This window comes from Drosophila pseudoobscura, chromosome 3 (genome assembly GCF_009870125.1).
Source record: "Drosophila pseudoobscura strain MV-25-SWS-2005 chromosome 3, UCI_Dpse_MV25, whole genome shotgun sequence".
NCBI classification, from domain to species: domain Eukaryota; kingdom Metazoa; phylum Arthropoda; class Insecta; order Diptera; family Drosophilidae; genus Drosophila; species Drosophila pseudoobscura.
In genome coordinates this window covers 18,122,757-18,145,700 of record NC_046680.1, presented here as the reverse complement: position 1 = coordinate 18,145,700, position 22,944 = coordinate 18,122,757, and the positions used below count along the sequence as shown (strand labels likewise).

The 22,944-nt window shown below is 46.8% G+C and overlaps 9 protein-coding genes across 10 annotated transcripts; 4 read left to right on the top strand and 5 right to left on the bottom strand.

Moving 5' to 3' along the window:
* Positions 1-413: 413 nt before the first annotated feature.
* On the top strand, positions 414-3,700 carry CtsL2 (Cathepsin L2). The gene is made up of 3 exons (XM_002138744.4): positions 414-526; positions 1,456-1,787; positions 2,895-3,700. Exons 2-3 carry the CDS (start codon positions 1,456-1,458, stop codon positions 3,622-3,624), a joined length of 1,062 nt encoding a protein of 353 aa, XP_002138780.1. The 5' UTR covers positions 414-526; the 3' UTR covers positions 3,625-3,700.
* Positions 3,701-4,073: 373 nt separating this feature from the next.
* LOC6898805 (uncharacterized) lies at positions 4,074-6,250 on the top strand. Of its 2 annotated transcripts, XM_002138743.4 has the most exons (5): positions 4,076-4,516; positions 4,580-4,969; positions 5,032-5,454; positions 5,517-5,939; positions 6,002-6,250. In XM_002138743.4, the coding sequence occupies exons 1-5, from the start codon at positions 4,100-4,102 to the stop codon at positions 6,215-6,217; spliced, it is 1,869 nt and encodes a 622-aa protein (XP_002138779.3). In that variant the 5' UTR covers positions 4,076-4,099; the 3' UTR covers positions 6,218-6,250. The 2 variants fall into 2 exon arrangements, with proteins under 2 accessions (XP_033233679.1, XP_002138779.3); XM_033377788.1 differs by lacking the exon at positions 4,580-4,969 and having other exon boundaries at positions 4,074-4,516.
* On the bottom strand, positions 6,249-9,286 carry Syngr (synaptogyrin). The gene is made up of 5 exons (XM_001361566.4): positions 9,158-9,286; positions 8,339-8,570; positions 8,133-8,272; positions 7,894-8,065; positions 6,249-7,828 (listed from the first exon to the last, which is right to left on the bottom strand). Exons 1-5 carry the CDS (start codon positions 9,284-9,286, stop codon positions 7,773-7,775), a joined length of 729 nt encoding a protein of 242 aa, XP_001361603.1. The 3' UTR covers positions 6,249-7,772.
* Positions 9,287-10,183: 897 nt separating this feature from the next.
* On the top strand, positions 10,184-14,241 carry LOC4805151 (uncharacterized). The gene is made up of 2 exons (XM_001361565.4): positions 10,184-13,624; positions 13,697-14,241. Exons 1-2 carry the CDS (start codon positions 10,252-10,254, stop codon positions 13,879-13,881), a joined length of 3,558 nt encoding a protein of 1,185 aa, XP_001361602.4. The 5' UTR covers positions 10,184-10,251; the 3' UTR covers positions 13,882-14,241.
* On the bottom strand, positions 14,147-15,619 carry Echs1 (Enoyl-CoA hydratase, short chain 1). The gene is made up of 4 exons (XM_004444346.3): positions 15,480-15,619; positions 15,291-15,414; positions 14,391-15,112; positions 14,147-14,322 (listed from the first exon to the last, which is right to left on the bottom strand). The coding sequence occupies exons 1-4, from the start codon at positions 15,555-15,557 to the stop codon at positions 14,257-14,259; spliced, it is 990 nt and encodes a 329-aa protein (XP_004444403.3). The 5' UTR covers positions 15,558-15,619; the 3' UTR covers positions 14,147-14,256.
* A 461-nt stretch (positions 15,620-16,080) lies between these two features.
* On the bottom strand, positions 16,081-17,372 carry LOC4805149 (low-density lipoprotein receptor-related protein 1). The gene is made up of 2 exons (XM_001361563.4): positions 16,386-17,372; positions 16,081-16,323 (listed from the first exon to the last, which is right to left on the bottom strand). Exons 1-2 carry the CDS (start codon positions 17,137-17,139, stop codon positions 16,145-16,147), a joined length of 933 nt encoding a protein of 310 aa, XP_001361600.2. The 5' UTR covers positions 17,140-17,372; the 3' UTR covers positions 16,081-16,144.
* A 94-nt stretch (positions 17,373-17,466) lies between these two features.
* On the bottom strand, positions 17,467-19,929 carry tum (Rac GTPase activating protein tumbleweed). Its single transcript, XM_001361562.5, has 4 exons — positions 19,695-19,929; positions 18,698-19,631; positions 17,849-18,636; positions 17,467-17,790 (listed from the first exon to the last, which is right to left on the bottom strand). Exons 1-4 carry the CDS (start codon positions 19,771-19,773, stop codon positions 17,717-17,719), a joined length of 1,875 nt encoding a protein of 624 aa, XP_001361599.2. The 5' UTR covers positions 19,774-19,929; the 3' UTR covers positions 17,467-17,716.
* A 76-nt stretch (positions 19,930-20,005) lies between these two features.
* Positions 20,006-21,558, top strand: Uba3 (Ubiquitin-like activating enzyme 3). Its single transcript, XM_001361561.5, has one exon. It carries the CDS (start codon positions 20,108-20,110, stop codon positions 21,458-21,460), a length of 1,353 nt encoding a protein of 450 aa, XP_001361598.3. The 5' UTR covers positions 20,006-20,107; the 3' UTR covers positions 21,461-21,558.
* On the bottom strand, positions 21,467-22,930 carry LOC6898804 (enoyl-[acyl-carrier-protein] reductase, mitochondrial). Its single transcript, XM_002138742.3, has 2 exons — positions 22,486-22,930; positions 21,467-22,418 (listed from the first exon to the last, which is right to left on the bottom strand). Exons 1-2 carry the CDS (start codon positions 22,694-22,696, stop codon positions 21,559-21,561), a joined length of 1,071 nt encoding a protein of 356 aa, XP_002138778.2. The 5' UTR covers positions 22,697-22,930; the 3' UTR covers positions 21,467-21,558.
* Positions 22,931-22,944: the final 14 nt, after the last annotated feature.

The window sequence follows — 22,944 nt, the reverse complement described above, 5'->3', positions numbered from 1 at the left end:
ACAAGTCGAAGCGTTTAGGGACATATTAGATGTCTGTAGCACCCAGAATTCTCAGAGTAATTTTCCCTTTCTAATACTGTTATGCAAATCGTTCCCTATCTATAAAATTTTAAAAAAGATTACTCAGTAAACTTATAATATTCCAAGGTACGGAACGTGGAGAAAAAATGGACGGAAATTCACTCTCATTTGATATTTATTAAAAATCTGTATATTTTATTGTAAATAAACCATATAAATACATGTACATTTACAAATAACCATGCGATGGCACCAAACATAAGACACATCTTTACCTCATGCCAGATTCGTGTTCGAAAATGTTCACATTTGTGAACATCTGGTTTTGGCACAATCCAAGTTTGTATCAGAGTCCATGGCGGGGGGAGTCCCCTCCAACTATATAAATCTAAGCCCCATCGTCGAGCTTCGCTTATAACCTGTGCGGAGTCCGAGTCGTCAGCATCTTCGGTTGGATCTGTGCACGCGGAAGAGATATCTCTCGAATACGTATACGTTGTAAAAGGTGATTAGGCTCTTTTTGTGTCTTTATGTGTGTGTGTGAATCATAATTGCAAACAAATCAACTGGACAGACGGTTGCAATTAGGGCTTACATGTGGTCATAGATCGATGCCTTTCACCCGAGCCCAGCATGGGACGCCTGCAAAAGGGTACGAGTATCTCTGAATATTTACAGCATCGAAAGTGAAATTTTCGTTGGCCTATAATGCAGACTTGGCCACGACCAAAAGAAACCAAAGAGTCGTAAAACACTCATTTCAGGCTAATCAAATGCATTCGTGGGTTCACGTTTGTGTTTCGCTGAGACACAAGCCATATGTAAATCATATCCAAATGGGATTATTCAACCTTTAATGATATATCATCCATCAGGAAATTGGCCAATCGGATGCCGAACTCAAAGCAAACAACAAACATCGAATGCTCTCCAGTTAATAATTAAATCCGATAGATCATGGTAGACGGTAGGGAAGTGAAAGAGTCGATGTTACGGAATTTTAATGTCATTAATTACCTGTTTGGGCGACAGATGGAGCATGGCAGATGATCTGCAGAATGAATAATCGATTGTTCGTACAGTTACGGAATGGATATTCATCCACAAAGTGAAAACTTAAGTGTTTGTGTGCTGTTGAAATGATTTTCAGATGTTACATAATTTCTCTGGAAATCTTCCCTTTTTCAAGGGGTTTACGAGTGTCACAGATACTCGTATCTGAAAATGTGTATTACGTGGATAAGAGGGTTTGCCAAAAAATCAGCGATATCAAATCAACGATCAACCCAAATAGAATCGACCGAGGGTCAATGAACTATGGAGATGCGCGGCTGACGCATGTTGACACCTGTCTACCGCATATGGAGCTACGATAACTTATTTCCCAATACTTAACACTTGCCCTTTTTTTGTTTTTGCTTTCCATCATTGCAGATGTTGAAGTGCCCTTCGATGTGGCTGCAGCTGGTCTTGGGCTTGGCCTGCCTGGGCGCAGTGTCATTGCAGTCCCTCCAGTCGTTTCCCAAGCTGTGCGACGTTAATAACTTTGACGACTTCTTGGCCCAAACTGGCAAAATTTACGCGGACGAAGGCGAGCGGGCATACCGCGAGAGTATCTTTGCTGCTAAGAAGTCCCTGATCGACCTGAGCAATAAGAATGCGGACGGTGGCTTCTCCGGCTACCGCCTGTACCTCAATCCGCTGGCCGACTTGACCAAGAAGGAGATTGCCACGCTTCTTGGATCGAAGGTCTCCGAGAGTGGCGAGTATGTAGCACACAATTTATGACGCAATCAAAGCCCATAAAGGGGGAGCCCAGTGCTTGAATAATTAGCACCCATCTCATAAATATCGAACTGGTTTTCTGAGCATATTCCCCGTGCGTAAGCACAAGCATAGGCCAGAAGGAGGAGCAGCTTTATGTTTCTGCGGATCCAGTTCGGAGGTCTCTTGAATGAATTCTGTTCGCGTATTTCCGAGTCATTCACTTATCATTCGCTTATCAAGAGCGAAACAGCTACACAATTTTGGCAATGCTTGAAAGATAATCGTGTTAGCTATGAATCAGAGTAATTGTTTATTCGTTGCATATTCCTTTTCCCAGTACTCAATTTTGGCAGTCCATTGGAGTGTATTCCATAGTTCAAGTTTTTATACCCGATACTCAAAATGAGTATTCGGGTATATTAGATTTGTGGTGAAAGTGGATGTGTGTAACGCCCAAAAGGAATTGTTTCCGACCCCATAAAGTATATATATTCTTGATCAGCATCAATAGCCGAGTCGATTGAGCTCTGTCTGTCTGTCCGTCCGTCCGTCTGTCCGTCCCCTTCAGCGCCTAGTCTTCAAAGACTATAAGAGCTAGAGCAACGATGTTTTGGATCCAGACTTCTGTGATATGTCACTGCTACAAAAATATTTAAAAACTTCGCCCCGCCCACTTCCGCCACCACAAAGGACGTGGCATCCACAATTTTGAAGATACGAGAAAACTAAAAACACAGAATCATAGATAATGATCATATCTATCAGGTTTCTGAATCTGGATCAGATCAGATCATTTTTATAGCCAAAGGGAACAAATCAATTTGCAGTAGCTACGCAGCGCCCGACGTCATGCTTAGACTGATTTTCTGTCTCTCTCGCACGCACTCTTCGCCGTGTCGCTTAATATTAGCGGCGTCTGCCGGAGGAGAGCCATACTGACTTAGTATCGGGTATAACTGTAGAGTTGCGGTGTCCGCAGCAACTCACAACGTTCCCCCTCGTTCTTATTGCAGTATTTATTTAGAATAAAGCTCATGCACTTGACACATTTATAGGCAGGCCCATTCATCAGCGGTACTCATTCAGTTTATTCAAATTGCTTTCAGGAAATACACCAATGGCCACATCAATTTCGTGACTGCTCCCAATCCGGCCAGTGGCAACCTGCCCGAGTCCTTTGACTGGCGCGAGAAGGGGGGAGTGACGCCGCCAGGATTCCAGGGAATGGGTTGCGGCTCGTGCTGGTCGTTCGCCACGACGGGCGCCCTCGAGGGGCATCTCTTCCGGCGCACGGGTGTGCTGGCCTCGCTGTCCCAGCAGAATCTTGTTGACTGTGCCGACGACTACGGCAACATGGGCTGTGACGGCGGCTTCCAGGAATACGGCTTCGAGTACATACGCGATCACGGCATCACTCTGGCCAACAAGTATCCGTACACACAGTTCGAGATGCAGTGCAGGCAGAACGAGACGGCTGGCCAGCCCCCCAGGGAGAGCATCGTGAAGATCCGCGACTACGCCACCATCACACCAGGCGACGAGCAGAAGATGAAGGAGGTGGTGGCCACACTGGGCCCGTTGGCCTGCTCCATGAACGCTGCCCCCATCTCGTTCGAGCAGTACCAGGGCGGCATCTACGCGGACGAAGAGTGCAACCAGGACGAGGTGAACCACTCCGTTGTCGTCGTCGGCTATGGATCCGAGGGAGGACAAGATTACTGGATCATCAAGAACTCGTATTCCCAGAACTGGGGCGAGGGCGGCTTCATGCGAATCTTGCGCAATGCCGGCGGCTTCTGCGGCATCGCCAGCGAATGCAGTTACCCCATCCTATAATAAGTAGAAGCCCATTTAGTCTGTATTTCTAGATAGTCACTTAAGCAATAAATAAATTTACGAATTTTAAACGTAACGCTACTCAAGCTTTGCAATGCAATGATCTGCGGTGAGATCACGTACCGTACGGGATAATTGAATAAGCTTCTTATCGCTAAATTGTCGCACAAAACTCGCTGCCCGCTTTGAATTTGGATATTCAAAGATTACCTTCTTATCAGCCACCATGTTTTTAATCTGTTCACGATAATTAGAGTAAATATACTCTGATCTGATCTGGAACCCACAGAGCCCCTCTGTCCGAGTGCAAGCGATACCCTCTTCCAGCTTTGGAAAAAATTCTCGGAAATCATCAGTATGTTTCCACTTAATGACCCCAGCCCCAGCCCCAGGCCAGCGCCAGCTGCCTAGCAGCTGCCTGCCTTATATAGCTCATCCGCTGTGAGCGCAGCTCAGTACGCGAAAAACAATTGAAATGAGTACAGTTTCCCGGCCTTGTCTCTTCCTCTGTGTGTGCCTGATGGGTGTGACATGGGCTCTCGCACTCCCAGTCCAGACGTCTACTCCCGTGCCGAACATTAAGGTGGAGCCTGTGACAGATGGACGGTCGCTGGCAACTTCTGAAGCGTCTCAATCGGAGAGAACATCTGAGAGCAGCTCTACATCGCTCAGTCATTCGGAGACCTTCACATCGGAGAGAGCTCCTGAGATCGTTACATCAGAGGCAGCTATTTCTACCGCCTTCCCATTAGAGGCATCTACTACAGAAAAGTCCATTGCTAAGCCACCAACAAACAGTCAAGGAGAAGATTTGAAACTTGACTCAACAACAGAAGTCTCGAAAGAGCCAACTGATGAAGTACAATGTGTGACTGCCTGGGAAAAATTCTTGGTCAGTTCTGGTGACAAGCGAATTCTTGAAATTTTAATTTAATTGCTTTGTTTTAAATCGAAGATTGACTTTGGAGGCCGCTACCACAGTGAGATTGAGAAGGAGAAGCGCCGCAATGTGTTCTGCGACAACTGGCGATCGATCACGAAACACAACAAACTTTTCGAACAGCATATGGTACCTTACGAGATGGACGTCAATCAGTTCAGCGATCTTACCTTCGAGGAATGGCGACTAAAGCAAATGCCACGCCCCGGTGTGATGAGAGCTCCTGAGATCGTCTCATCTGAGGAAGCCATTTCTGGCGCCATCCCATTAGAGGCATCTACTACAGAAAAGTCCATTGCTAAGCAAAATAGTCAAGAAGAAGACTCGAAAGTTGACTCCACAACAGAGGTCTCGGAAGAGGCAAATGATCAAGTGCTATGTCGGATTACCTGGGAAAAATTCTTGGTCAGTTCTGGTGACAATCGAATGCTCATAACTTGAATTTAATTAAGTTATTTTATTTGAAGATTGACTTTGGGGGCCACTACCACAGTGAGATTGAGAAGGAGAAGCGCCGCACTGTGTTCTGCGACAACTGGCGAGCGATAAAGAAGCACAACAAACTTTTCGAGCAGCATATGGTACCTTACGAGATGGACATCAATCAGTTCAGCGATCTGACATTCGAGGAATGGAAGACTAAGCAAATGCCCCGCCCTGGTGTAATGAGAGCTCCTGAGGTCGTCACATCAGAGGACGCTGTTTCTACTGCCTTCCCATTAGAGGCATCTACTATAGCGGAGGAAAATCTCCAGTCCTCCACAGAAAAGTCCATAGTTAAGCCACCGACAAACAGTCAAGAAGAAGACTCGAAAGTTGACTCCACAACAGAGGTCTCGGAAGATGCAAATGATCAAGTGCTATGTCGGATTACCTGGGAAAAATTCTTGGTCAGTTCTGGTGACAATCGAATTCTCTTAATTTGTATTTACTTAAGTTATTTTATTTGAAGATTGACTTTGGGGGCCACTACCACAGTGAGATTGAGAAGGAGAAGCGCCGCAATGTGTTCTGCGACAACTGGCGATCGATAAAGAAGCACAATAAACTTTTCGAACAGCACATGGTACCTTACGAGATGGACATCAATCAGTTCAGCGATCTGACATTCGAGGAATGGAAGACTAAGCAAATGCCGCGCCCTGGTGTAATGAGAGCTCCTGAGGTCGTCACATCAGAGGACGCTGTTTCTACTGCCTTCCCATTAGAGGCATCTACTATAGCGGAGGAAAATCTCCAGTCCTCCACAGAAAAGTCCATAGTTAAGGCACCGACAAACAGACAAGAAGAAGACTCGAAAGATGACTCCACAACAGAGGTCTCGGAAGAGGCAAATGATCAAATGCTATGTCGGATTACCTGGGAAAAATTCTTGGTCAGTTCTGGTGACAATCGAATTCTCTTAATTTGTATTTACTTAAGTTATTTTATTTGAAGATTGACTTTGGGGGCCACTACCACAGTGAGATTGAGAAGGAGAAGCGCCGCAATGTGTTCTGCGACAACTGGCGATCGATAAAGAAGCACAACAAACTTTTCGAACAGCACATGGTACCTTACGAGATGGACATCAATCAGTTCAGCGATCTGACATTCGAGGAATGGAAGACTAAGCAAATGCCGCGCCCGGTTGTCATGGATCGGGATTTCTAAGGACTAATTAAATGATTGCAAATTCTACCGATAGTTTTTAAAAATATTTATATTTATTTGGGTTTGGTTTTTTCAGTTAAGAGGATTTGAGGATTTGCTCTGGTACAATATGGTTCACAAGTGTTCGGGGTCTTCGGGTTAGTTCCTCTTGCGGTTTGTGTTGTTCTTCATAGTTTGTTTTTTGTTTTCTTTCTAAATACGGGTATGAGTAATACGATAATTTGCTGTATTTCTATCATTTGAACGCACACGAATTCTACATGAATAATTTAGGTATATATATGTGTATAATTATATATAGTATAGTATAGTATAGTATATGTATACATGTTTACTGAGATTTCCTTTTGCTTGTGTTGCATTAACTGGTAATTTAATGTTCGCTTTACAAATACAATACAGAAATATATATAATATATTATATATGGTTTTGGTTTAACAAATATTTGTTGTAGTTTATTGCAAGTTGCATTAACTGAACATCTATTTTGTAATCAATATTCTTACGTTCTCCGACACACATATGCGTATATATACTCAAGTTAATTCATATGTATTTAGGTTTACTATACATATCGTTTGTTAGGGCACAAGCCTGGATGAAAGCAAGTCGCTCTAACAATTCTTTGCTTTATTCCTGCAGTTGTCTCAAGCTATGTTTCCGGTACAGCTCTCCACATAACAGTTCTACATTTTGTAGTTTAGAATTTACATTTGTTTTGGCGCTAATATTATAGTTATTGCATTTCTAACCAAGCGATGGCCCTGCCCTGGCCCTAAGACTACAATTCGAGTATATACATACCCGCGATGGCTATTGGATATGTGATTTGAGCAGTTCTCTTCCCTCTTCTTCTCGTAAGTTGCCTATCGTATTGCCTCTCTGATGCTGTCTCTCTCTGCTGTGGATCCGATTTGTATGTGTGTGTGTGTAAATTTATCTAAAATACCTCATGCCTTCCCTCTAGCTGAGGATATGGGGCTGTGGCTGTGGTTGTGGCTGTGGCTGTGGGGGACCAGGGCCTGGCACAACTGAAAGTCGTAATAAATACCGTATTCGAGTACAAGTACATGTAAACACTAAATAACTAACAACGTTGAAAGCATATCCGAGGATGTCCTAGGATATATACGGCAATAGCTATTTGTATATCTGTATACAGCAACAAATTTCCACTACAAAAAACTGCACACTCAACTTAGGGGGCTAGCTTATCAGTTATCATCTCAATCTCAAGTTATTCGTATTATTCAGATATACATATGTATGTATGCTTGTATATCTCCTGTTTCTTGTGGCTAAAGCAAATGCTGCTGTTGCTGCTGCTGCTGCTGCTGCTGTTGTTGTAATTTGTATTACTTGGTATCGTTATTGTTTCTGTTACTGGTTTTATATGTTCGTCATCGGTGTATTTGGTAAAAGCCAACGCTTTGTGTTTGCTAGTAGTCGTGTAAAACATTTGCCATTCGCGCTACAAAAAAACCCAAGTACTCTCAAGTGTGTGGACAACGGAGTAGGAGTGGGAGTAGGAGCAGGAGCAGGTGTGGAAATGCCTTAATAGGTGGGCTGCTGGTACTCCATGCCAGCCTGTTGCTGTGGCTCCATGCCGCCTGTAAAAAGGACCACCAGTCAGAATCAATTTATGATTATGAACAATCGTATTAAGTCGACTCACCCTGCTGCCCCTGGCCGAAGGGCGAGGCGCTGTATTGATCGTTGTCATTGTCCATGGCATATCCGTAGGCCTGCTGGTGCACGACGTTGGCGGGGTCTGTCTCGAAAGCCGAGGTGAATTCATCGCCGGCTCCAATCAGGAATCGTTTGTAGGCCATCAGAGCGCACAGGGCCTGGACAATAGAGAGGAATATTACATAACGCCTCCGATATACATTGATTTCAGGGACTGGGACCCACCCAAGTGGCAATCGAGAAGAGGCAGAACCAAATGGCCGTCTGCATGCTGCCGGCTCCAATGCCGAGAGGAGGTGGCGGCGACGAGCTCCACTGGGACCACAAGTACAAGAACGCCACGAAGTACATGAAAGCCCACAAGCCTGGAGAAGATACTCAAATGAAAAGTGCATTCCATGGTGGATTTTGACCCATATTGGATCCCTTACCGGAGAATCCCAAGTCGGCCATGACGTAGCGCTTTCTGCTCTTCACCGACGACATCCGCTCGAAGAGAAACTCGCCGCCCATAAAGCCCATGGAGGCCAAAAAACCAAATACGCCTACCATGTTGCCATACTTGCAGGCCATGCCATCGCCATTGTAGAGACAGTACTCCTTGCCCTCCTTCTCCGTCCAGCCTTCGGAGGAAATGCAGCCAAAGACCACAACTGAAAAGAGCTGCAGAATGGAAATTCCAAGAGGTTAAGAGATGCATGCCGCTCCCATTACACCAGTATCATCATCATCTAATATATGTGGGTCACTCCCATCTCCCACTCTGGCATCGATTTCCATAAGCAGGTGCAATAAATCCAAAAGTTCAAGTACACAGAAAAACAGACATATAGAAGAACGGACGGACCTATGTTTGTGACCCAATTTCCGCTGAAGGCCAAGTCAAGTTTGTTTGGCCAGGAGCAGGCCTTGGGGAATGGTGTGCCTTTACGGGGTTGGGGGTGTGTGCAAATATTACGTACACTTACAAGAAAAGCAAACTATCACTCACTGGCCCTCCCCCCGAGCCCTGGTTGCTTGTGACGTGTGTACATCAAGTCCGTGGGGGGAGGACCTTTATGGAATTTAATTATAAACTTTTTATGGGCGTGAGAGTTTTTATGACCATCCTGCAGCTGATCCAATAATCCCCCTTCAAAGTGTAAGCCAGTACGCCACTGACACTATAAACAAATCCACACAATCGGTGTGTAATGCGCGTGTGGGGACCCTCGCAATCCCAGCAATTCCCAGCACCACTAGTCACTTACCCAGCAGAGCGCCCTTATGACAACTTGGGGCTTCATGGCGAACGTGAGTGGATCGAAGGCTCCGCCAGCCTTGCCGCCCCCATAGGCGCCGCCATTATTAATGCTGAGTATCTGGTTGAGCATGTCCATGCTTGCGGCCTTTGCTTTTCCCACTGATGATGATGATGGCGGTGACGGCTCTTCAGTGGCGAGCTCTTTGCTCGCTTTTCACGGCCTGTTGTGAAAAATCGAATGCAGCCAAGGGCAAAGCGCGGGCGTCTCGGCCGATTGTATGTATACACGGAGATGTATGTGTATGTGTATGTCGTATATCTCGCAATAATGGATTACAGCACATCCGATTCGGACCACAATAAAAGATACTTGAAAAATGTCCTTCGCTTTTTCCTACAAATGCAAGCACTTTCTTTGAAATCTCTGCACGCGGCCTGTCCTTTGGGGCGCACACAAAATTATCCGTTTCTCTATATTTTATCAATGCATAATTAATGAACAAATTTCAAGGGCCAGATTTTCACTTTTACTTTTTTCTAGATTTTACTTCCCTCTCAACGGTCTTTCAACGCGCAGGACTGCATTTTGCAAATTAACATTTCACTACGGGAGGAACAGTCTGTAACATTTCACAGAGTGTGCGGTGCTGTTAAGTGCACAACCTATCGATACATATCGATAAGAAACAACGGAAATTTGGTTTAAACTTCGCTGTTGCCGTTTCAAAAGAGTAGTTCCATCATTAAACTTAAATAGAACTCCGTTGCTATCCTTGCTACATTTGTGAGCTGGCAGTTCCTGTCTGACGCAGATGGAGATGTCTACAAAGAAGCAGATCGAAGAGAGAAGACAAAAAGAATACAGTCAAGGCTCGACTGAGTAGTCAGCTAATGTTCAAGAGTGAAACAAGAGAGTTATGCAACGCACCAGGAAGCGTTTTGGCCACGAAGCAGGACAGGACGAGAAGGAAGAATACCCAAGGGGGGATCATTTCAATAACTCTCCGACACGTTGTGTGAATTTAAAATCAAAAATCATTGAATATATCTTTGTTTGCCTTAAAATTGTATGTTTGTACTAAGAAAAAGTTTTTTTTTTAAATGGACCGCTTTAGAGAGGTGCCAAAATGCTGCACTTACTCATTGTGCCCATGTCATAAGGACAAATCCAAACGGAGGCCAAAGCCAAAGTCGGTCACAGACGTCCACCCACAGGAATTGCCCTTTCCCATGCTGCTGAACAGGGAATGCCTGCACAAAGTGATTGACATCTACATGGACAAGTTGGCGCAGGAACATCCACGGGCAACAATGGGCCATGGTTCACCTTCCCCGCGCTTTCAGAGAGAATTCTCGACGCTGTGGTACTTGGACAACTTCTTTGACGATATAAAGCGTTGCTTCGTGGGGGGCATTATTCCCGAAGTAGAGGCCTATGCAGCGTGCTGCAAGAACAGAAAAAAGATGGCATCACAAATCAAGTCTCAGGACGACACCAAAGTGCACAAAGAACTCTCGATAAACCGGCCAAAGCGGCACCTCGAGCACGAACAAAGCCACAAAGATGAAGCAGAGGAACAGGAGATGCGAGATCAGCTGGACAGTGAGCAGAAGGACACTAGAAACCGACACCGCGTCAGTCGTCCATTCCACGCTAAACCAAAGTGGCGCCTCGAGTACGAACAAAGCCTCAAAGATGCGGCAGAGGAACGAAATCGAAGAGACCAGCAGGAAAATGAGCAGAAGGAAACTAGAAAAGACAATGGACTGGAAAAGTTTCGGACTACTTTGGAGCAAAACAAAAGGAAAAACCTTCGACGAAGACAGAAGCTTAGGCGAGAATCAGGAATCGCAAGAGGGATCCCAGACTCTGGACCATATCGTAATCCAACTCCAGAGCAGCCTCCCTTCCAGGAGCCGGAAGAGAACCAAGTGGAGAAAATATCTTATGAAAATAACTTAATGGGGATCTTTCCCAAACGTAAATCAGGTGCCTCCATACATACGCCCTTTGGAAAATACATAAAAGGCGAAGAAAGTAAAGACAGGAAGTCGTTCACAAAGCCCTTACATGAAATGCTGCACAACCAGACCGTGCCAGAGCTGACTTCTATGCTTCGAAGCTCGCACCGAATGCCGGTGATGTATCAAGAGGACTCTGAGGGGGAACAAGAGGATGCCCAGAAGAAGCGAACGTCTGCAGATGCCTCCAAAAAGGAACAGGACTCCAAGAGCAGGCGAACGACAGGACTTAAGAAAAGTGCTGTAGACAGCGCAAAAAATGAAAAGGACTCCAAGAGGAAGCGAACGACTGGCAAGAACAGATCCAAACATAAACTGGAAGGAATGGAAAGTTTTGACAAATCTGAGAAAGCCTATCGCAAGGAAAGAGCTGGAGAAACCTCCAAAAATGAACAGGACTCCAAGAGAAAGAAAACGAAAGTACTCAATAAAAGAGGTGCAGATAGCGAAAAATATGAACAGGACTCCAAGGGGAAGCGAACGACTGGCAAGAAAAGATCCAAGCGTGATCTGGAAGGAATGGAAAGTTTTGACAAATTTAAGAAAGCCTATCGCAAGGAGAGAGCCGAAGAAACCTCCAAAAATGAACAGGATTCCAAGAGAAAGCGAACGACAGGCAAGAAAACATCCAAGCGTGATCTGGAAGGAATGGAAAGTTTTGACAAATTTGAGAAAGCAAATCGCGAGGAAAAAGCCGGAGAAACCTCCAAAAATGAACAGGACTCCAAGAGAAGGCCAACGACAGAATTCAACACAAGAGCTGGAGAAACCTCCAGAAATGAACAGGGCTCCAAGAGGAAGCGAACGTCTGGTAGTCTGCGTCAGACAGCCACCAGCAAAAGTCGTGGGGAACACGCCAAAATTGACCAAGGAACACGGGACGGAAGAAAAAGCATTGACAGCTTTGCCAGCATCAATATAGATGTTTTCCTCAAGGAAAGAGAGAAAGCCGACTCCGTCCAGAGGAGGTCCCTACTAAATCATGGGAAGAAAGTCAATGTAATAGATCCAAAGTTTTCGAGCACCTTCGGGGAAATGCTAACAGGAAAAGCTGCAGCCATACCTGAGCTCCATCCGGCCCTGAAAAGTGTTCACCAAATGCCCACAGTCAATGATACCCCCCCAGGACCAAAGCGATCGCTTCGCTCGAAACATGGAAAAATCATTACAGGAATACCCGCACGCACTAACGCACCCAGGAGAAATAACTTTGCGAAAATGGGCGCATACTATCACTTACCCAAGAGGTGGAGGGAACCCAACGAGCTAAGTGCGGATGTGGCTAGCCTTCTTGAACCTTCCTACATGGAGCCAATCGGCTCGATCCTTAAGGAGTCATCGAAATTCAAGAGCAGGATTTCTGAGCACAACACCTGGTATAAGATAAATACGAAATTCAAATCGTCGGGGAAGAATATCCCCCGTCTAGGAAATAAAGTAAACGCTGACTACAAGCCGGAAGAATTGATACCCTACGTCGCCAAAACTCAGAATGGAATAGACTCCTCTTTGTTTGGCCATTTATATGTGGGTGAAACGTCCGGTCTCACAGACAATCCTGCTTCGAAAGAAACGCGATTGCAAAAGTTCACGAACTACATCAGAGGCTCAAGACCGGATCGTAAAATACTGAGAAGAGAGGGTTCGAAGCACTCCATCGGGTACCTGTCGCCCACGAAAAGCCTGATTAGCCGGGCTAGTTGGCTGAGCAAGAGAAGCGATGTTTTCCATCCTTTAAAAGGACACGGGTCAGTGGTCAGCATAATGGAAGTGAAAACGGAGCCTGTGCAAAAAGAAAAGGAGGAAGAGTTCGTAGAATTCGATGAATTCGACTTTATGTTCAAGAACATGCCAGACCCTTTCCTCAGCGACAACGATCGGAAGTCCCAGGCTCCCTCGCCAACACGCTCAGTGACCACATCCAGGCGACCCAGTTCCTTGCTCCGTACAGAGAACACAATGGATGAGCGCGCCGCCCTGGAGGCGAAAATCAAGAAGCTCATGGAGCACTGTGCCATACGGGAGATCGCTCAACCCAAGGCGAAGCGTAATTTTGTGTCCGAGGCCATTGGTCGTACCTATGTTCCTCCGCCAAACAAAAGACCAGATCACATCAAGGCCAAGCCGAAGCCGAAGGACAAGTTCCCCACTAGGATGGAGTTACTCCATGTGCCCGAGCCCATCATGGGGCCATCGTTCGCTGAGAGGACCCGTCAAAAATTCCAGGCCGAACTACAGTCCGAAGAGTGGAAATATCCCCTGCTGGAGCCGATAAAGCCTGTGAAGATACGTCGCTATTCAGAACCTCTTCGCATCCCATCTTCCGAATGGGTAGTTAAATTGCTGGAGGATACTCTCGAAGCACCTCCAAAACCGGCGTATGAGCGAGGAGCTGGAGATAGCCCAGCCGCGGATGGAGGTCATTGCACTATCTGCGATCAGCTTGAAAAGAGTACGGATACATATTCCCTTATATTTCAGCTAATGCAAGTCTTTCATTCTCATTAATTCGCCTATCCTCTAGATAAACCCGAGCCAGACTCTCCACTGATCAAGAGGTTAAAGGCCCAATCGCGACGTCTTGAACTCCGTGCCTACTACCGACTAATGATGCTTCGAGAGCGACAGAAAAACCTGCAAGCGACTCCTGTAGCTCCCTTTCCAGAAGGAACTACTCCTTTGCCAGCTCAGAAAGCGGACTGCTCCTAAAAACAAAATAAGCATCTAGAAAGAGCTTGGAAGAGTTTAGAACTGCAGTCACAAGCAGAGATTGTGTAACTTTTGGATAATATATCCATATGGCATCTCCAAGGAACGTATCATCTCCGCCTTGGACAAAGTTGCCTTCATACAAATTCTGTGTTTGGATGCCCAGAGGCAGACCGGAACTCTGATTGCCAGGTGGGAGTATATCATGTACCTCAGCTGGCAACCAGGTGGCCAGTCTGCCTCCGTCATCCAACGAATGTACATTTCATTTTTACAAATACAAATTAAAACGTTTTTATTTGCGTACAAATAACATACAAGAGATATAAATGCAATGCTGGCTGGGAAGATTTCAGATTTCAGAAACAGTTGAGTTTATTCGTTGGTGAAGTTGGCTGGGCGCTTCTCTGCAAAGGCGGTCATGCCCTCCTTACGATCGGCCTGCGGCAAACAGAGAAACGATAAGATTACAAAAATACATACGTGTATAGTAAAAGATGTCCACTTACCGTGGAGAACGTGGCGTGGAAGGTGCGACGCTCGAACTTCAGACCCTCCTGGAGTGTGGTCTCGTAGGCCGTGTTCACCGACTCCTTGCACAGCTGAACAATCAGGCTCGAGTGGGTGCCAATTTTCTCAGCAAGTTTGATGGCCTCGGCGAGCAGCTGATCAGCTGGAACGACCTTGCTGGCCAGACCCAGCTTCTCGGCCTCCTGGGCACTGATCATGTTGCCAGTGAGGCACATCTCCATGGCCTTGGACTTGCCCACGACGCGGGTGAGGCGTTGGGTGCCGCCAGCTCCGGGAATCGTGCCCAGAGCGATCTCAGGCTGGCCAAACTTGGCCTTGTCGCCAGCATAGATGATGTCACACATCATGGCTAGCTCACAGCCGCCACCTAGGGCATAGCCATTCACAGCAGCAATGATGGGCTTCTGGGTGCGTGCCACCTCAACCCAGTCATTGAGGAAGTTTCCTTGAATGCACTGCGAGTAGGTGTTTTCCACCATCTCCTTGATGTCAGCTCCGGCGGCGAAAGCCTTCTCACTGCCAGTCAGCACAATGGCGGCGATGCTCTTGTCCTTGGAAAACTGCTGCAGAGCGGTGGAGATTTCCTTCATGAGGCCGTTGCAGAGGGCATTCAGTGCCTTGGGACGGTTCAGTGTGATCACGGCCACATTTTTCTTCTCCCCCGTCACATCGGTCTTAATGAACTCCCAGTTACTGCCCGCTGTGGAGTGAAAGAGATGGCCTTATGAGGTGATCTGATTACGCAACGAAGAACGTTTGGGACCGGCCATGAAAAAAACCAGAAAATTCGCAAGTGCCGGCAAAAGAGAAGCTGGGAATGGTCGTTCTCTGCAGTTCGTTACAGCTGTGGACTTTGATCCCATGCAATTGATACTTACAGGAAACGCTGCGGCTGAATCTGGCGGCCACCTGTGGCTGTCTGCCGGCAGTCTGGAGCACGTTCTGGGCTCGGGAAGCGAAGATCTTAGCAAAATTGGCCATGTTGAAAGAAATTGTCGCCGGCTGCAAGTGCAATTGGTTATCTAATGACGCAGGAATCTAGTTTGAAACCAAATGATGATGCTTACGCTTGGAGCACTGGAACAATAATGTGGAGCTATAGGCACAGTGTGATTTGCTGGTATTTTAAGACATGATGCGCGCATAGACCTTTGTATACCCTATCTCTTTAACTTCATATGAAGATTACACGTAATTGATAGAGACCTTTTCTCAATTGATATGTTTTAGACATACTCATGTATACTATTAGTATCTTGTATATATGTATCTCGATCCTTATACCTACGGAGCCGTGGATGACAAACATTTTCTCAGTTCTATAATATTCTTTTCGCTAGGGTATGACAATTAGTGCTGCCGGGAATCATTGTTGTCAACCAGTTATTAAGACAAATTCCTGGTTTTTGATCTTCCATCAAATATTACTAGCTAAATTGACCATTTTGCCATGCCCACATATTTTTATAAGATTAATGAATCAATTTTCTACTTGACTGGCCTATTCTAAATACTGCTTTTTATTGGATTTCTATATAACGTTGAAAATAAAATGTAATAGATGGATGAAATTGCGATATACCGAGATAAACATGATGCTTTTGACTGACGTCTTACAACACTAAAGCTACCCGCACTTCCCAACACGAATCTTTTGCCGTTCTTTTTAAATTTGGTAAGCGTATAATACTTTTGTTTTAATAGTAGTTTAAATTGGAATAACGAGTTTCCTTTAGACCTTGGCTACATCCGGCGGCTTTGGAGGATTGGCTGTAGTGTCGACAAGCCAAATTTGCTCTTCACGCGGCCTATAGCGGTCGTCTCTGCGTACCTTGTAGACAAGCACCAACAGGACGAGGATCAGGAAGGCAAATATTGTTATGAACAGACTAGAAACGAATGATGTGGGAGCTGCAAGTGAGCGAATTAAATAATATTAATGTATATAAAACTTATGTTCGTCTTTCACTTACATTCACAGTATGGAAACTGATGCAGCCACTGGGGTGCATTGCAGATATTCTCGTAATCTCCTTTGAGCGAATGATCTGCTGGGCAGTCATAGTGAATCCTCGTGTCATTGGGTACTTTCGTGCCCGCATGTAGGACTGCACTGTTTGAATATTTTATTATTAGATTGGCTATCTGGGGTACCACGCACTTGTCGTCTTCCTGCCGAGGAGGCAGTTCTCCCATTGATATTGTCGATTTCATTAATACTAAGTTGTTCTCTGTACTTGTAGTTTGGTTGATAGTAGAGCTGGCTATGGTCACGCCCTCGCATAGGGTGGCCAGCTCATCATCCCCATCCAGACAATCGTTTTTTCCATCGCAAAGCTTTGAATAGGGTACGCATTGGCCGGATTGGCAGTACATTTCCCAGTTGTCGCAGTTGCCTTGCTGCATCTGTGCCCGGCACAGCCATCTTTCCTCATCGGATGCATCCACACAGTCATGCTGGCCATCGCACACTGCCGTGCTGGCCACACAAGCCCCATAACTGCAGCGGAAACTATAGCCCGGACACCAGACCTTCCCACACATCTCGACGGTCTCGTCGGAGGCATCCAAGCAATGGGCCCTGCCATCGCATAGCTGATCCAGTTGAATGCATTCGCCGCTACCGCAGCGATGCTTGTACGTTGTGGTGGTATTGAGCGCTCCAGAGAAAACTACACAGAGGAGAAGCAGCAGAAAAACAGATTGATTCTGATGCGCGGTGGTCATTCTGGCTGGCTTTCGATGTTGAGACTGCCGATTCGATTTGATATTCCGGGCTATTATGGCAGAATCTCCTACCAAGCGAAAAACTCGTTTGATGATGATATGACGATATCATGGCATGGGATTTTCCAAGCTGCTTTAGTGATTACGTTTCGAGTGTTTCCAGCGCCTGTTATAAGCGTAGCTTGTTCACGTATCAATTCATTTATCAGCTGGACTTCCCTCGGGCTATCACAATTTGTTTGACTCCAACAAGGTGGGTTTATATCGACTAGAACTGGGGCTGTGCCCACGACATGCTAATTTTAGCATTGATGGTAGAGAGTTCGATGACGTTTTTGATGCGTATTATACTTTATTGCTCATTTCGAGTAAGTATACTTATGTTAGTGTTAATAAAGTCTTCAATTTTATAATTGAAATGGTTAATTATAAAGAAAAACTTCTCTAGACAGTGTTAGTAGTGGAGTGCACATATAGCTAGAGCTCCTCTCGTATGGCTGGCCGGAAACAAAAACTGAAATACTTGTAGTAAACTTAAGTAACGTGTCAAGGACTTTCGGCGGGGAAAGACCCATGTTCATTTCTTGTGGGCAGACACGGGCGGCGTCCCGTAGAACTTGCGCTTCTTTATGGTCCCCTTGAAGGGAGTTGCTGTAAAAATACAAGAATTTTAATCATTGCAGTGCCTTTAAGGCATTCATCTACTCACCATATATTGATAACAAGTCCTTGTTGCTGCTGGGCACACGCTTGACAACAGTTGCTGGCGCACGGGGTGAGTCTATGGCAACATACTGCTCCCAAAATGCCACTGGTAGCTCGAGCAATGCTTTCATCACCAGCTTTTGCGTAAAGACCTCTGTGTAGATGGCATGTTGATCGGGATCCGGCGATGAATACCCTACAATGGTGGGTCCAAAGATAAGAGAGATGTTGTCGATCGGCATCTGTACCACAGGGCATTGAGCAATGCGCTGGAAATGCAGAATGAGGAAGGCTAGCGTATCCCGATTGGCTTGCGGCATCTGCTTTACAGACTTGTACAGCATCTCTTGGGACATTGAAGTGTCTGGATTTTGAACAGCGTTGGCAAAATCATTCCACTGGCCGGTGGGGATGAGAGGCTCGACGAGAGACCTCAGGAAATCCTTCACACAACAGCAAAGCACATAGATATCCGTGTTGCCCAAATGTGGGGTGGATTTGCCTCGCAAGAACTGCTCTTTGAGGGCTTTGTACTCCCGCTCCGAAGAGGACAAACGATAAAGGCCCACTTCGGTGAGGCCGCGCGCCTCAATCTCATTCACACAGTGCACAATCAGTGCTGGAATCATGGGCGCAATTGACGGGGCAAAATCACTGAGGTAGCCCGTCATTGTCTTTGTCGTTGGTGTTCCCGATTGGGGCACACAGCTGACTGTGAGCAGATACCGGCAGTCAATATGACAGCGCACTGGGCAGTCCCGACAACGCAAGCCAACAGCGCCGAACCGAATGCTGTAAAGAACAATATAGAGTATATAAACTTATATGGGGAAAATGGTTAAATTTATCCTACCGCTTCTGGCACTGCACACAATTGTCACCGCGCAAGAACGTCTTCTGGCTGAAGGTGTGATTCCTCATCAATGGACGGTGCTGACCGGGTGTCCCCGATTCGGCTAGCACATGCGGAGCCATGACATTCAGCGGAGTTAGTGGTGGAGCTGTGGCCTCTTTAAAGGCGGAGCGTCGAGGCGTCGATACCAAGCCATCGGCAATCCTCTCAGGGGCCTCATTCACTGGCAACGACTCAATGGTTGACTCTGCACGGATCACTCCCTGCCCATCCTGGGGTATGGTGACCTTGGTGGTAGCACAAAAGCGCTCAGCGCCCTGACCCACATTCACTGTATGCTGTTCCACGCCAATGCCAGCACCCGACCGCCGCATCTTACTCGTGGTTGGCGTGTGCGTCGACATGCTGCCATTCAATCCGGTACTTATCCGCGATCTCTTGTTGCCCACACTGGGGATCGGGTTCTTCGGTAACGAGGGTCGATGCTCGCGCCAGGACTTGGACCTGCGCACGTCTAGGAAGTCGTCCTCCGAATGTGTGATGGACATGTCCGACAGCATCGAGCCTGTGGAGTTGATATCTCCATAGGATTTGTCCTCCCTGTCAGCGTTTAGGGATTTGCGCTTCCGGGATGACGGCAATGTGTGAAGAAAAGCCAGCTTATTACGCGTCTCATTGTTTAGATTGCGCTCGTGCCGCAACAGATCTGCCGCAGCCATTATCTTGCTTTCCATGGAGTCTCTTTCATGCTCGGCCTGGCGGCGAGCCTTGATCTCCATATCGATGATGCGTCGGGCGTGAAACAGCTTGCCTTCCAGATCACCCATCTTGGTAAGCGACTTATCCAGCTCATTTTGTATCCTCGCGGTTTCCGCCGCATACCCCGCGCACTTTTCATGGTACTGATCAAACATCCGCAGGAACCGTAGAAACTCTGCAATATTAACCTATGGCTAGCGTTCGCTCCACACAGACTAGATTCGAGTAAATTACTCACCCTCTTCAGCGGTCCCGTCGGTCAGCACTTCCATGCAATGCTGCAGATCATCAAACGACGCCAAGGTCGAAAGCGTCATTTTCAGTGTATTCCTTTTAACCGTAGATAGAAATCTCTGTACTGGTGCTACTCACGCACTGATTTAGACTATTTTCATACAAATTTGTATTCGTATCTGTATTTGTTTTACAATAAGTGACAGGCACGCTGCAAGGGACGCTATAATTTTTTCCAAGTGCCGTTGTTTTCAATTCAATGCAGCTGTCTATCGATATCAGGCGGCAACAGGGTTGCATGCCATTTATTGGCAGTGTTGTACTGGACGATTTTATGTAGCGGCTTACAGCACTAGTACTGCGGGAAAACATTTGGCTTGAGTTCGATTCGTATATTTATTTATTTTAGGCACAAAAATGTCTGTTCCTTCTCCCAATCCCGGCCTCAGTTTGCACAGCAAGCGCTGGAATGGTCTGCGGCACATATTGGAGCGCGAGGGACCATTCTGCAAGGATGACTTCACAGCCTCTCCTGACAACTTGGATTTCTTGCAAACGAAATCAGAAGTCCTAATCATCGGTGCCGGCGGTCTGGGCTGTGAGCTGTTGAAGGACTTGGCTCTGATGGGCTTCGGTAATTTGCATGTGATTGACATGGACACCATTGAACTGTCTAATCTGAACAGACAGTTTCTGTTCCGACGAACGGACATTGGATCCTCGAAGGCGGAATGCGCTGCGCGTTTCATCAACGGAAGAGTTCCCACCTGCCGGGTCACGCCGCATTTCAAGAAAATCCAGGACTTTGACGATTCCTTCTATCAGCAGTTTCACCTGATTGTGTGTGGACTAGACTCAATTGTGGCCAGGAGATGGATCAATGGCATGCTGCTATCGATGCTGCGCTACGAGGATGACGGCACCATAGATGTCAGCTCAATTGTGCCCATGATTGATGGTGGTACCGAGGGCTTCAAGGGAAATGCTCGTGTTATATTGCCAGGCTTCACAGCCTGCATCGAGTGCACTCTTGACTTGTTTCCACCACAAGTGAATTATCCACTGTGTACCATAGCAAATACTCCCCGACTGCCGGAGCATTGCGTTGAGTACGTAAAGCTGATACAGTGGGATAAGGAGAATCCCTTCAATGTCCCCCTGGACGGAGACGATCCCCAGCACATTGGCTGGATTTACGAAAGAGCGGTGGAGAGGGCCAACGAATTTAACATAGCTGGAATCACTTATCGCCTCGTCCAAGGCGTCATTAAGCACATAATTCCTGCAGTAGCCAGCACCAATGCTGTCATTGCTGCTGCCTGTGCTATGGAGGTTTTCAAATTGGCCACCAGTTGCTACGACAGCATGTCGAACTACCTGAATTTCAACGATCTGGATGGTATTTACACGTATACCTATGAGCCAGAAAAGTCTGAGAACTGTCTGGCTTGTAGTAACAAGCCACAACTGCTGCCCATCGAGGATCCCAATACCACCACCCTGGATGACGTGATCAAGTCACTCTGCGACTCGCCTCGTTTCCAGCTCAAGAGCCCCGCTCTGACCACTGTGATGAAGGATGGCAAGCAGCGGACCCTCTACATGTCCACAGTAAAGAGTATTGAGGAGGCCACCAGGAAAAACCTTACACAATCCCTGGGCGAATTGGGACTGCAGGATGGACAGCAGCTGACGGTCACCGATCCCACATCCCCTTCGGCCATGACCCTACAGCTCAAATATCAAGCAAACGAGGTGGAAATGAACTGAATCATATTCAATCACAAGATACAACAAATTTGTTCCGCATATATACCACATAATGTGTATACAATAAAGCCAAAGGCTAAGAGCCTCAATTAATCTAATTATTCTCTCATGTTTAGGATGAATTTCTTGCCTGTGAATCCCTTGAAACTGAGAGCTGCTGCTGCGGCGTCCTTGAACTTCTCTAGGGGCACCATCTCATGGGTGGGAGCCACGAATTTTCCCTGTTCCATAAGCTCGAATAGTTCCTTGAACATTTGCTTGCGTTCGGGTGCATCGTAGTTCTCCTTGGACCAGCGAGTCATCCAGAAGCCTCTAAATGCAATGTCTTTGAAAATGAGTGGTCCAGTAGCCACCGTAACTGGCTCCCGGGACATGCCCCCGTAGGTAACCATAACACCGCGGTCATCCAGATGACGCGACACTTCCGTTGCGCTTTTGCCGCCCACACAGTTGAACGCCAGCTTTGGGCGCTTGACCTTCCCGGTTTTAAAGATGTCACTGGTGCGAATTTCCGCCTCTGTTAGCACCGCCGTGGCACCCAGGCACTCCAGCAGTTGCTTCAGCTCACAAATCTCCGGGCGGTCGCGGACAATGCCAATGCTATTGATGCCCCAGGCGCGGCACAGTTGGTGGACAGCCTGTCCAACAGCGCTGTTGGCTCCATTCTGTATGACTGTGTCCCCCGGCGACAGCTTTACAAAGTCCTTTAGCATCCGATACGCAGTGCACGGATTGACAGTGACAGTGGCCGCCTCTGCCAATCCAACTTTTTTGGGCACGGTCATAAGCTGATTCTGATTGTAGAGGCCATACGTGGTCCATGTCCCCAGACCTGTAGCCAGAGGTATAACGTGTTCCCCCGCTTGCAGGCCCTTGACATTCTCCCCGACACAGATAACCTCGCCTACGAATTCATTGCCGGCCACGGCTGGAAATTTTGGTTTGACGGGATATTTGCCTAGCGAATAGAGTAATTTAACTATAATCTGTCCACCAGCATACGCTGTATGTGTGTTTTGGCTCACCCTGAATGGTATTAATGTCCGCTGGGTTGATGGGAGCCGCCAAAATCCTCACCAGCACTTGCTTATCCTTGGGATCGGCCAGCTGGTCCTCGACCAGCTTCAAGACATCTTGTGGCTCTCCGTGTTGGGTGTACTTCAAGGACTTGGCCACCACGGACATTTGCCGGCACCAATGGGCGGCGTGACAAGGACGAAGCGTTTGACGCAACATTATTAATAACACAAAAAAATGCAATATGCCCTAGAATTTTATAACAGTGCTGGATAATTCCTGCTTGGAACGATTCGGCGCCTGTTGCACACTAGAATTCTGTTTTGGCGCTTGTGTGGTCTTTCAAAATCAATCCGCCCCAACTTCTGGAATTCGCTAGGACTGCATGCACGCAACTTCCGACGTGTACTTCCTGCTGCCCTTCACTGCAGGTGCTTAATTCACAAATGGGAAGCCACATAGGAAGC